Raw genomic sequence first — 12,876 nt, 5'->3', positions numbered from 1 at the left:
ACATTTGAGGCAGACAAAGTTAATGTTCGAAAGAAGAGAAACTAATATAGTGGAAAAAGCTATATTTTTAATGAACTACTGAGGCAAAGTAACAGCATTGCTTTATCAAATTTATATGAAGTGTATTGTGTCCAATGTTAGCAACCAGGCAACACAGAGGAGCTTTTCAAGTGAGCTCTTTAAAGGTACACAAATGTTATGAAGTGTTTGCCAACTAGGATGTGGTTTCACCAATGGGGTGTACCTTTTGTAAAAATATACTAGTGCCATCACAGCCCCCCCTTGACCAAACTTCACCGGCCTATAACAGTACAAAGCACGTTCACTCTGGTGATCTAGTGGCAGTTATTCAAGAGACATTGCAGGAGACCGAGTTAAGAAGTAGGCCCAAAGAAATGTCATGCCCAATTCCCCAATGTGGTGTACTTTTTTGACTTAAAAATATAGTGCCATCACAGCCCCCGTGCCCAAAAATCACCGGCCTTTAACAGTAGTGAGCACGTGCACCCTGGTCATCTAGTGGTTCTGGATGATAAGGAGGAGGAGAACAACCAACAGACCAAATGTGGAAGCGTATACCCATGTGTGGTTGAGAAGAGGTGCATGAGAACACACCTCCCCAAAAGAGAGAATGTATTTGAGGTTATGTTTCCGTGTTTTCACTTGGTGGTGTACAGAAGTCTTTCCCAATCCAGGCCTTGTTCATTTTTATAAGAGTCAGCCTGTCAGCATTTTCAGTTGACAGGCGGATGCGCTTATCTGTTATAATTCCACCAGCGGCACTAAAACCCTCTCTGACAAAACGCTAGCAGCAGAGCAGGCCAGGACCTCCAAGGCGTAGAGAGCCAGTTCATGGCACGTGTCCAGCTTGGATACCCAATAATTAAAAGGCACAGAGGAATCACGGAGAACATTTGAATGATCTGCAAGGTACTCCCTCACCATCTTCCCAAACATTGCACTTCTTGTGACAGCACCCCTTGCCTCTGTACCGCCACGATGGGAGGGTCTGAGAAAACTGTCCCAGAACTTGGCCATTGTTCTCCTGCCTGAGCTGGATTGTACTTCTGTCTCTCTCGCTTGGAGTCCTTGGTTGTACAACAAACTCTGACGTCTGCTGCCAGTGTTCTCACATGGGAATTTTCTAAGTAATTCCGCTACAAGGGCCCTGTGATACTGCAACATTTTAGTACACCTCTCTGCCTTAGGCAGAAGAGATTGAAAGTTCTCCTTGTAGCATTGGTCTAGAGGTGTCACCAACCAGTAATGCAAATTGTCTCTTCAGAGAGGAAGAGGACTAGAACTCTAGTGCCACCTATTGGAAGTAGCAATCCTAACAGTCAATGTCTACCCTTTAATGAGCCTTGTCACATGACTTAGGATAATAGCCAAACCAGAATCTCAATTTGCAGACACTGTGTTTCGGGGTACTGCCCCTCGTCAGTGCAAAGTGGAGATCTGGTTTGGCTGATTGAGAGGCGCCTGACCGGGATCCAAGAAGTATCGTTTCTCCTTGCGGAGAGTGACATGATAAGCATGTCGAGGTGAGGAGACTTAAAGCCGCAACTCTCCGCAAGGAGAAACAATACTTCTTGGATCCCGGTCAGACGCCTCTCAATCAGCCAAACCAGATCTCCACTTTGCACTGACGAGGGGCAGTACCCCGAAACACAGTGTCTGCAAATTAAGATTCTGGTTTGGCTATTATCCTAAGTCATGTGACAAGGCTCGTTAAAGGGTCGACATTGACTGTTAGGATTGCTACTTCCAATAGGTGGCACTAGAGTTCTAGTCCTCTTCCTCTCTGAAGAGACAATTTGCATATTTCCCAGAGGAACAGTGCGGCTTTAAGTCTCCTCACCTCGACATGCTTATCATGTCACTGTCCGCAAGGAGAAACGATACTTCTTGGATACCAACCAGTAATGAGTGTCACGTGAAATGCAGCGCAACATAAAGTCAGCCATGCGTGCCAGACTGCTAACAGGCAAGACCTCCGTGTCCTCACCAACAGGATGACTGACCATGCTGTCCTCCTCTTCCTCATCCTCCCTGTCCTCAGGACATCCTGGCTGAACAGAAGCGAATACAGATGTGTTTGTAGTACCGTCTATAGCACATGAAAGTAGCTCCTGTTCCTCCTCCTCATTGCCTACCAATCCACGTTGAGAAGACATGAGGCTGGGCTAAGTGTAATCCCCCTGTATGTTTCCTTGCTCCATGTCCTCGTGCTCCGCCTGCAATGCATCCTCTTTGATTGTGAGCAGAGAGTATTTCAGAATTTTGAGAAGCGGGATGGTGATGCTAATTTTGGCATCATCGCCGCTCACCATCTTGGTGCAATCCTCAAAGTTTTGGAGGATGTTACATATGTCTGACATCCATGTCCACTCCTGAGGTCTTATGTGTGGGGTCTGACCTGAAATTTGACTCCCTTGTTGATGTTGATAGTCAGCAACGGCCCTCTTCTGCTCACAAATCCTTTCCAACATATGCAGCGTAGAGTTCCAGCGCATGGGGACACCACACAACAGTCAGTGAGCTGGAAGCTGAAAATGCTGCTGAAGCACGGCAAGGGCGGCTGAAGCTGTAGCTGACTTTCTAAAATGGGCAGACAGATAGCATACTTTCACTAGCAGATCCGGCAGCTCCGCGTAGCTTTTCAGAAAACGTTGAACCACGAGGTTAAGCACATGGGCCAAGCAAGGTACCTGTGTGAGCTCACCTTGCCTCAGAGCCGCCACCAAGTTACAGCCATTGTCACACACGACCATGCCTGGCTGTAGGTTCAGCGGTGTCATCCAAACATCTGACTGCTCTTTCAGCGCTGTCCACAACTCTTCTGCATTGTGCGGTTTGTCATCTATGCAGATTAGCTTCAGCACAGCCTGTTGCCGCTTGGCTGAGGCAGTGCTTTCAGCTTCTGACTGATGTGTTGATTTCAAAATGATGGAGGATGAGCTGTAGACTGTGGGCAACCCTGATTGACGTAGGGCCAGCAATCCTCGGCGTGGGGAGGATGTGTTCCATCCCAAGGTCCGACTGGGTCCCGGCTTCCACTATGTTAACCCAGTGTGCCGTCATTGAGATGTACCATCCCTGCCCACAAGCACTTGTCCACGTGTCCGTGGTTAGGTGGACCTTCCCGGTAACAGCATTGTTGAGGGCACGGGTAATGTTGTGGGACATATGCTGGTGTAATGCCGGTACGGCACACCGGGAGAAATAGTGGCGACTGGGGACCGAGTACCTTGGGACGGCCGCTGCCATCAGGTTGCGGAAAGCTTCCGTCTCAACAAGCCTAAAAGGCAGCATTTCTAGCGCAAGCAGAAGAGAAATATTAGAATTGAGGATTGTGGTCTGTGGGGCGTTGGCTGGGTATTTCCGCTTGCGTTCCAAAGACTGGGTTATAGACAACTGAACGCTGTGCTGGGACAAGGACGTGGATGGGCTTGCTGATGGTGCTGCTTGACTGTGGACCACAACAGGTGCAGGGCTAGAGGCATCTTCACATGCACGGTGTACTGGGGATTGGCTTCTACGCAAAACAGTGGAAGAAGCAGTGGTGTGACCAGCAGGCAGTGGTCCTGGAGCCTGGGGTTCGGCCCACAAAGTCGGGTGCTTTGCTTGCCTGATCATGCTGGTGGTGGTCAGGCTGGTTGTTTTGCTACCCCTGCTGATGCGGGCATGCCAGGTGCTGCAAATGGCCTGTTTGGCTACTTTTTAAAGACTCTGCCGATAACATCAGATTCGGGAAGATCTCACAGGTGTGGAATGGCAACTTCACTCATGTTGGTGTTACAGGGAACGGATGCACGCCTTCTGTCTGTGGCGACCACACTGCTTCTTCCTGCCTGTTGGTGGGATATGCCTCCTTCCCCATTTGTGCTGCTGTCCTCACTATGCATGTCCTCCTGCCAGGTTGGGTCAGTCACTATGTCATCCACCACCTCGTCTTTCACATCCGCACTCTGCTCCTCCTCCTGACTTTCTGGCAATTGTGTCTCATCATCGTCCACCTCGTGACACTTTTCCACCTTTCGTGTGACCGGGGCTGGTCAAAGCTTTGGGCAGCTCTACATGCGATCTCATCTTCCCCACTTCAAGTTGACCGGCAGAGATTTCTGAATCTTGAAATAGAAAACTGAACAGCTCTTCAGAGTGTCCAAGTGTGGGATCAGTTGTCTCAGGGCACTCGGAATGGTGGGAGAAAGGAGGATCAGGGTGAAGAATATCCTGGCCACACTCACAGCCACTCAGACTTGACCATGTGGAAGACAAGGTGGTGGTGGCTAAGTGACTGGAAGCATTATCCACTATCCAACCAACAAACGTTTCACACTGCTTTGGCTTCAATAGTGGTGTGCTGCGGTCCCCTAGAAACTGGGACAGGAAGGTCGAGCGAGAAGATGTGGGTCTTTGTTGTTGCCCACTTTCACCTTGCCCAAGGCCTCGTCCTCTGGATGCACCACCAGCATCACGTCCACTTCCCCGTCCCTTGTCTTAACCATTTTAAATTGACTACTGCACTACTTCAAATGCTCAGCACAAATGTCTTTATTAGTAGCGAAATAATATGCGATCAGTATGCGTGGAAATCTACGATTTTTCAAACCCAAACACCAGGCAGGCCTCAGCCTGACCTAACAGATTGTATTCAATTTTAATTTATTTTTTTTAAACTTAATTTATGCGAAATAGCGCTGTATAGAATCTAAGTATCACACAGTCAAAAAATAAGTACACCAGTCTTCAATGCCCAAACTTGGAGCACAGAGATATGACGGCTGTAACGGAAATACCACACTGGCAAATCTGTGTCCTTCCAATTTTGTTTTATGCTAAATAGCGCTGTATAGAATTTGAGTATAACAGCCAAAAAAATAAGTACACTGGCCTCCAATGACCAAACATGGAGCACGCAGATATATGAGGCCTTTTTCGGTGAATTTAAAACACACACACACAAAAAAAAAATAGGGCACAAGGGTAGCACACACAACTATGCTACGTATGACTGACAAACTATCACTATTCAACAGGCCTCAGTCTAAGGCCGGTTTCACACGTCAGTGGCTCCGGTACGTGTGGTGACAGTTTTCTCACGTACCGGAGACACTGACTCACGTAGACACATTAAAATCAATGTGTCTCTGCACATGTCAGCGTGTTTTCACGGACCGTGTGTCCGTTTGAAAAACACGGAGACATGTCAGTGTTCGTGGGAGCGCACGTATCACACGGACCCATTAAAGTCAATGGGTTCGTGTAAAACACGTACCGCACACGGATGCTGTCCGTATGCCGTCCGTGTGCCGTGCAGGAGACCGCGCTACAGTAAGCGCTGTCCCCCCAGCTTGTGGTGCTGAAGCCGCCATTCATTTCTTCTCTCCAGCAGCGTTCGCTGGTGAGAAGGAATGAAAATTCATTATTTTTTTATTTTTTGTGTGTTTAAAATAAAGATCCTTGTCACCACCCCCCTCCCACCCCGTGCGCCCGCCCGCTGGAAATAAAATACTCACCCGGCTCCCTCGATGCTTCCTCTCAGCGCCGCAGCTTGTCCTGTATGAGCGGTCACGTGGTGCCGCTCATTACAGTGATGAATATGCGGCTCCACCTCCCATAGGCGAACGCTGCTGGGAAGAAGGAATGAATTCCGGCTTCAGCACCAGATGCAGGGGACAGCGCTTATCTCTAGCGCTGTCTCCTGCACGGTCCGTGTGGTACCCAGTCGGCACACGGCTGCCGCACGTGTGCCACACTGATGTGCCACGTGAGCACACGGGTAACTCCGGTACCGATTTTTCCGGTACCGGAATTATCTGGACGTGTGGGACAGGCCTAACAGAACAGACTGTATTTTTTTTTTTGGGGGGGGGGAAATTTGTGGAAAAAAAAAAAAAAAATAGCTATTTAGACAGTAAATAAGCTGCAGCAGCAGGCAGTTATGGAGCTTTGGGAAGGATGCAATGGGACCAATGGACGCACATACAGTGCCTGCAGGCCCTGCACTGATGTGGGTATGCTGTGCCCTGCCTACCTAGCGCTGCAATATTGGGACCAACGAATTAGCCCTAAAAAGGACTGTTGGTTTCTCAGGAGTTGTGGATGCAAGAGTTGCAGACCTACACTAAACTCAAAAGCAGGAGGCAGGGAAGGCAGTTGCACCACATGGGATGCACAGACTTGCAAGAGAGTCAACGTACAGCCCCACGTTTCTGATTGATCCATCAATGTGATACTTAGATAGGATAGAGTAGAGTAAGCGCAGGAAGACCAGACTTATCATAAGTCCTATCAAAAGGGTGTGAAGTGTAGTCTGATTTAAGGGAACTTTATCAGATGGGCAGAATGAAACAAGATGCTGAAGACAACACAAATGGTAGATAAATTAGAACAGTAATACAGATGCACTGTACAGGCACAAAAGAAACATGCGGGAGTGTTTCTTTAAGTGCATAGAAAATAATAGCTCTTCCAACTATCAATGTATGAAACAATTGTATTACACATTTAATTATAGGTTGCACAACTACAAAAACAACAGAGAGCTCCCCACTAGAATTACAGTTTTTTTTTTTTTGCTTGCCCATCTTGTTTTCCTTATAAACATATTGATACAAAGTATTCATTTTCATAGCATGTAGTCTATTAACTGTTCTGTTCATAGAATTCAGAAATGCACAACTAGCAGCCTTCATGGGCTCGGACCATTGTTATTAATGCCTTAAATGCCACTGTCAATCACTGTGCTTTAAGTCCATTGTGAGAAAAGCACAATATAAGGCTATGTGCACACGTTGCGGATTGGGCTGCAGAATTTTCAGCACAAAATCCAAATCTCTTGGCAGAAAATGCAGGTACGGATTTGACGCATTTTTTATGCGGATTTTCTGCATTTTTTACCCCTGCGGGTTTCTATAATGGAAGGGTTCAGAAACGCTGCAGTTCCGCACAAAAGAAGTGACATGCTCCTTATTTTGATCCGCAGCGGTTTTCATGCGGATTTTTCCACACCATTAGCACAGCATTTATTTTCCTATTGATTTACATTGTACTGTAAATCACTTTGCGGAACTGCAGCGTTTCAGCGCGGAAAAAAACGCTGCGGATTCGCACTAAATCCGCATCGTGTGCACACAGCCTAAAGGTCTTTTGTTGTTAAAAAGCTTACAACCAAAAAACAAACAATGGCATATTTGCATTTCTTATTTTCAGCATTTTACTTAAAAATGGAAACAAGAATTCAAGTTAAGTTAACGACATGGTTACTTGAATGGCATTTCTCAAAACCACTACTCATCCTGAAAAGAACAAGCCCTCATATAGCTGAGTTGATACAAAAAAAATGGCTCTTGGACAAAGGGGAGGAAACAAATGAAAAACAGAAATCCAAAACTAGCTTCATCCTAAAAGGTGTTAATTATCAATATCTGGCTACTAATGAAGTTTGCATTACTGTTGTATAAAAATACTATAGTACTTACTGAACTCCCCCCTCCACTGCCAAGTCATCTTGCGTTGGCATGTGGCTCCGGGCTTGTTGAAGTCACAAGCTGCACAAGTCACTTCATCAACCATGGCAGAAGGCTAGAGAGACAAGAAAGAAGAAATGGGAAGTTTATAAGAAAAAAGGTTAATCTTTAAAATCACTTGGGAGTGCAGAGTCTTATTACTAACCTGTAAACGATTTGTGAGAATAATATTGGGATACATGGCACCCACATCCAGATGGTAAATGAGTGGGCACTCAATTCTATTTGGCACTTCTTTCAGAGAATTTAACTTCCTTTTAATCTCATCACAAACCTAAGAAGGACAAAGAGGTTAAAAGTAGCCAATCAAAATTAGATAAGTTAAAAATTAGTTGACTTTTTTTTTTTTTTAAATAGGAAATCTGTACCTCTTGAAAATTGGTGACTTCCTCCAATGGGACCTTCTCCTCCTCTTCTACAGCATGACGGAGTGTCATTTCTACACGTTGCAGAAGGAAGTCAAAGGCAGCGGGGTTCTGAAAGGTAGGACACAAATAAGTCCACCTCCTTCCTTTTATACCCATCATCCCAGCACAATGATCAGCTTGGCCCAGCTGATGAACAAGTTCCTCGCATGAGCTCACTAAATATTACCTTCCTAGTAGCATAAAGCATAACGGAATGCCATACAGGTAGGCTCCCTTATAACACCAGATGCATTCAAGCCCAATCTTTCAAGAAACTCACCATTTTGAAACGGCAAGGAATGTCACTACGGAAGACACCGGACTCCAAAGCTTCCACATGGCCACCCACATAGGTCTCAGAGTCCAGGACATGGCCGTCATTTGTCAGCTTATTGAACACTGTTTCCTGTTTGTTCGGGAAGACTATATTTGCATGATAGGCCTGGACCATCAGCAACGCCTCACACAGCGTTCCGGAGCCTTTCCTCAACACCTAAGTGCAAACATACCAACAAGGGGAACATGGAGTAAGGCAAGTAAAAATGTTAGCATTAAAGTGGCACAAAAAGCAATGTCGATATATTACCTCATCAGGCTCCATAGGGATAATGGTGCAGAGAGCGAAGATAAATGGATGTACATACTTCATGTACATGTAATAAGTTGCAACAGCATCAGATACTGAGTATGTGGCCAGCACCTATAAAGTAATCACAGCAGAAGACATCAAAGAATGGCGTTAAATAGCTAGGTTTTAGGACATTAAACCAAATCAGCTCATATCATCGTATTTAAATTCCCAGAGAAGCATTGTAAGGCCTAGAAGTCTCCTTATGCCGACGTAGCACTGTCTACAATGAGAAATTTGCACAAAGTTTGCACAAAGACATTTCATCCAGCAAAATCAGACCTCCTGCTTTGCACTGATGAAGGGCAACACCCCGAAACACTTGTCTGCACATAGATTGTATTGAAAGGCTTCTTATTGTAAGTCATGTGGCAAGGGTCATTAGAAGGTCAATATTAATTTTTAGGACTGCTACACCCAATAGGTGCACTAGAGTTAAAGCCCTCTTCCTCTCTGAAGCGGTGCTTGACATAAATCACCAAAACACTGCCTTAAATTACATTTTCGCAGAGCCAATATTCAGGTCTTACTGCATATAATCAAAATTTATTTCTAAACAGCTACATATTTGAAAACGTTCAATCAGAAGAATAAGACTATGTTCACACGCAGCTTTTACTGCATTTTCTCATACAAATTAAAAGCTTTTCACAGTGCAAAGAAAAGCTATGAGATTTACGAAATCTCATGCACACTCTTCCCCCTGACTGAATTTGAGAACTGCAGTGTTTTTTTAAAGCATCATTCCAGCATTTCTGTCTATTTCACCGCAGTTCAATCACCAGTGGTTCTCAGCCTGGACGGTTACATCTTGGCACTGTCCAGGTTGAAAACTGTTTATCCCCCAGACATGGATTACGGCGTGGGACAGAATGACAGACAGGTACGGTATATTGTGGAAACAGAAACACATGGGCTACTTGCACAGTCAACAAGTCTGTAGGAACATGTTCAAACACCACCAAGAAACTTGAAGACACAAAAGAGCACAGTAAAACCAAAAACACTCTGTTACAAAAAAATCACAGTAATCAGCAAGTGCTAGTACATCTTTTTACTAGCACTTGCTGATTACTGTGATTTTTTTTGTAATGGAGTGTTTTAGGTTTTACTGTGCTCTTTTGTGTCTTCAAGTTTCTTGGTGGTGTGTGAACATGTTCCTACAGACTTGTTCACTGTGCGGATAGCCCATGTGTTCCTGTTTCCATAATTGTTCTCTTGTGTCCACAAGATTAGGGAGTTATCCACCACTCCTTGTGGGCTATCTACACAAAAGCTGTTCCACTCAGCGTGTCCACATGGACATTTCCTCTCTGAACCCTGCTCATACAGGTAATATACAGATGATCAGGTTTTTAAATACATCAGATAGGGATTACATACATCAGTTAGGACTGCTTTATATGGGTATACCTTGACGTTTGGTGGAGCAGCTTAGTATACATTTTTTGCAAAAAACATATCAACCAAATGAACTGGTTTTTACATCTCTTTACTAGCACTTGCTGATTACTGTGATTTTTTTTTGTAACGGAGTGTTTTTGGTTTTACTGTGCTTTTTTGTGTCTTCAGGTACGGTATATTGTTTGTTTATACTTTTGGTTTATGACAGGAGTTCAAGGGTTTCACTGGAATTAGGCGTTAAAACAAAACACTGTTTTCCATTTTTATTTAATTTCTAAGGACTTTGTTCTGGCTGAGTCCTTATTTATCATAGAACTATAGGATTAGTAATGGATAGGTGCCTTATAGACGCCTCTCCATTAGTAATCCATAGGCATGATGTCACCGGACAATACAAAGGTGACATCAACCCCACAAATATGAACCCCACTTGCCACCGCTACAGGGCAAGTGGGAAGAGCCGGGTAAAGCGCCAGAATTGACTCATATAATAGATGTGCCTTTTCTGGGCAGCTGCAGGCTGCTGTTTTTAGACTGGGGGGGCCCCCCCAATATCAATGGCCCCTTACCAGCCTGAGAATACCAGCCCCCAGCTGTGAGCTTTAGCAAGAATGGGTGGTGCTCCACGCCATTTTTAAAAAAATTATTTAAATAATTATAATAAACAGCGTGGGGACCCCTCTATTTTTGATAACTAACCTTGCTGAAGCTGACGGTTGCAGCCCCCAGCTGTGAGTTTTGTCTGGCTGGTTATCAAAAATAGGGGGGAACTTAAGCAGGTTTTTTAATGACCGTATTTTTTTTTTTATAGGGCAGTTGTCCATCAGCTGACACCAGTGACCGGAGGAAACGTTTATACCTCCGATCACAGCTGAGCGCTCACGCTGTCTTTTGACATCGTGGGAACCGCAGCTCTCTGACCAGCGAGTAGGATTTCTCTGCCGATCAGAAGCGACGTTTGCCACACTGTCATGAACATGACAGCGCGACAAACACCCGGTGTGTTCAGGCAGCCGAACCCAAGCAGTACGGAACTTTACTGTTCGGGTTCGCCCAGCTCTACTGAGGACTGCAGTGAAGCGGCGCAGGCTGCTCTCTTTTTTTTTTCCATACCCATGGCGCCCTGGACTTGCTTCACTAAATACGACACCTGGCGTACAAGACGACCACCGACTTTTGAGAAGATTTTCAGGGGTTATGAAGTCATCTTATACGCCGGAAAATATGGCATATTTAATCTTTTACGTATATATTAATTTTTACATGGGGGGGGGGGGGGGGGGGGGGAAGATATCTTCTATACTGATGGCCATTACCACATGACCATTATAAGTATTTTTTTCCCACTCTGAAATGTACACCAGGATAAGGTTTCTGTTTCAGATATGGGCTGTCCTGTTCAGGAAATTCACCCCTTAGAGGGTTCAACAGTGGTCTGTTAGGGACCTTACTTTCCTTTTCAATCTTGAGTCTTTACTAAGCGGATACAGCTTGGACAAATTAATGTGGCACCCTTCTTTTAATGTTGCTACAAATAAATATATAAAACCACCAAGTCCAATTAAGTGCAACCAAATATTGCCATGTAAGCCATGGTTATTCTGAAAACTGTACTGTTGATCCTAATTTGGACCTTTGCAAACAACTATACAATGAACGGGCTGGCTGTCATGCCATATTCTCCCAACCCATTTTACAGACTATTACATTACAAGTGCTCACTTTTGGTTAACTTTTTAAATAGATTGGCTTCTCTTTTTTTTTTGTTATTGCTTATTGAAAAGCAAAATGGTCTTAATTTTATACCGGTACAAATTTTACCTGTGGTTCTTCTGTGGCCATACGACACATCTCCTCTGGATCCAGCTCTACTGGGTCATAGCCCAATTTAGCCTTTGCAGCTGCCTTTAGGTTATGGCTTCCAACAGGAAGGTAACTATCTCTCTTTACCCACCTACAATAGAGGAAAAATAATTCTTGACTCATACAGCTGATAAGATATGAGAACCTTCCTGTTAGGCAAGCAGTTTAACAGTCAGAGACAGCTAATTAAAAGGGGGTTAGATTGGATTTTCATTATATTTTTGTGTATGAAGCCAAGATCTAAAAGGAAGGTAGCTGCTATTCTACACGGGGACAATCTCTCTCGGCCCAGCTGAATCATTTTCACGTCTTGTCAACAGAGCAGCACAGTTTCTTCCAGTCAACTCTATCGTCTTTGCAGACAACATGCTTTTTGACAGCCTGCTCCCCGCAATAAGAAAGTGGAGAGCCAGCTGTCAATCAACATGACATGAGCCGAGAGGCCGCATCAACAGAGCAGAAAAGAATAACATTGGTCTGTCGGCGTGAAGTCAGCAGAAGTAGGGGAAACGCCTAAAGAAGTCCTTGACTACTCAGTATGGATCAGTGCTGGATAGAACAGGCAGGTAGTTTGAAACTATATGCCAGCTAATTCTTAGACCATACAAACAAAATGATAAAAGTCCAAGATAACCCCTTTAAAAATGTATTAGGACAACTTTAATAATATATACCTGAGACAATCCATATGTATACAGGAAGGAGACTTGTACTCCCCTTGACTGTCTTTTTGAAAGCCAATCTCTTGTAACATGCTCATCCCATGAACTGTGGCACGAGTTTCAACAAAAGGCCTGAAACAGATAACAAAAGATCAGCCTCTCTCCATACAACATCCACAGCAAGAATAAAATATAAATGCTAAAAATACTTACCAGTCAAAGAAGTCGCCATTGTATGTCACAATTATATTTGGTTTAGTTTCCTGAAGGTGCTCAAACCAACGCTGAATTAGATGTGCCTGAAAGAAGGAGGACATACTGGAGATACATTTGGTCTGTTAAAAACGGCTCTCTCACCTACATAACTGTTCTATATA

At 44.6% G+C, this 12,876-nt stretch overlaps 1 protein-coding gene across 1 annotated transcript in view; it reads right to left on the bottom strand.

The window, feature by feature from the left end:
* POLE (DNA polymerase epsilon, catalytic subunit) overlaps positions 1-12,876 on the bottom strand; it is a 127,384-nt gene that overhangs the window by 68,038 nt on the left and 46,470 nt on the right. Inside the window, exons 11-18 of the mRNA XM_077297213.1 lie at positions 12,713-12,798; positions 12,512-12,631; positions 11,796-11,928; positions 8,529-8,642; positions 8,223-8,435; positions 7,904-8,011; positions 7,681-7,809; positions 7,488-7,590 (exon numbers count right to left, since the gene is read on the bottom strand). Of these exons, the coding sequence (XP_077153328.1) occupies positions 7,488-7,590; positions 7,681-7,809; positions 7,904-8,011; positions 8,223-8,435; positions 8,529-8,642; positions 11,796-11,928; positions 12,512-12,631; positions 12,713-12,798 (1,006 nt within the window). The remainder of the gene's footprint in view (positions 1-7,487; positions 7,591-7,680; positions 7,810-7,903; positions 8,012-8,222; positions 8,436-8,528; positions 8,643-11,795; positions 11,929-12,511; positions 12,632-12,712; positions 12,799-12,876) is intronic.

The sequence above is a fragment of the Ranitomeya variabilis genome, chromosome 1, assembly GCF_051348905.1.
Source record: "Ranitomeya variabilis isolate aRanVar5 chromosome 1, aRanVar5.hap1, whole genome shotgun sequence".
Lineage (NCBI taxonomy): Eukaryota > Metazoa > Chordata > Amphibia > Anura > Dendrobatidae > Ranitomeya > Ranitomeya variabilis.
Note: the sequence above shows the minus strand (reverse complement) of the source record. Positions and strands in the feature narration are given on the sequence as shown.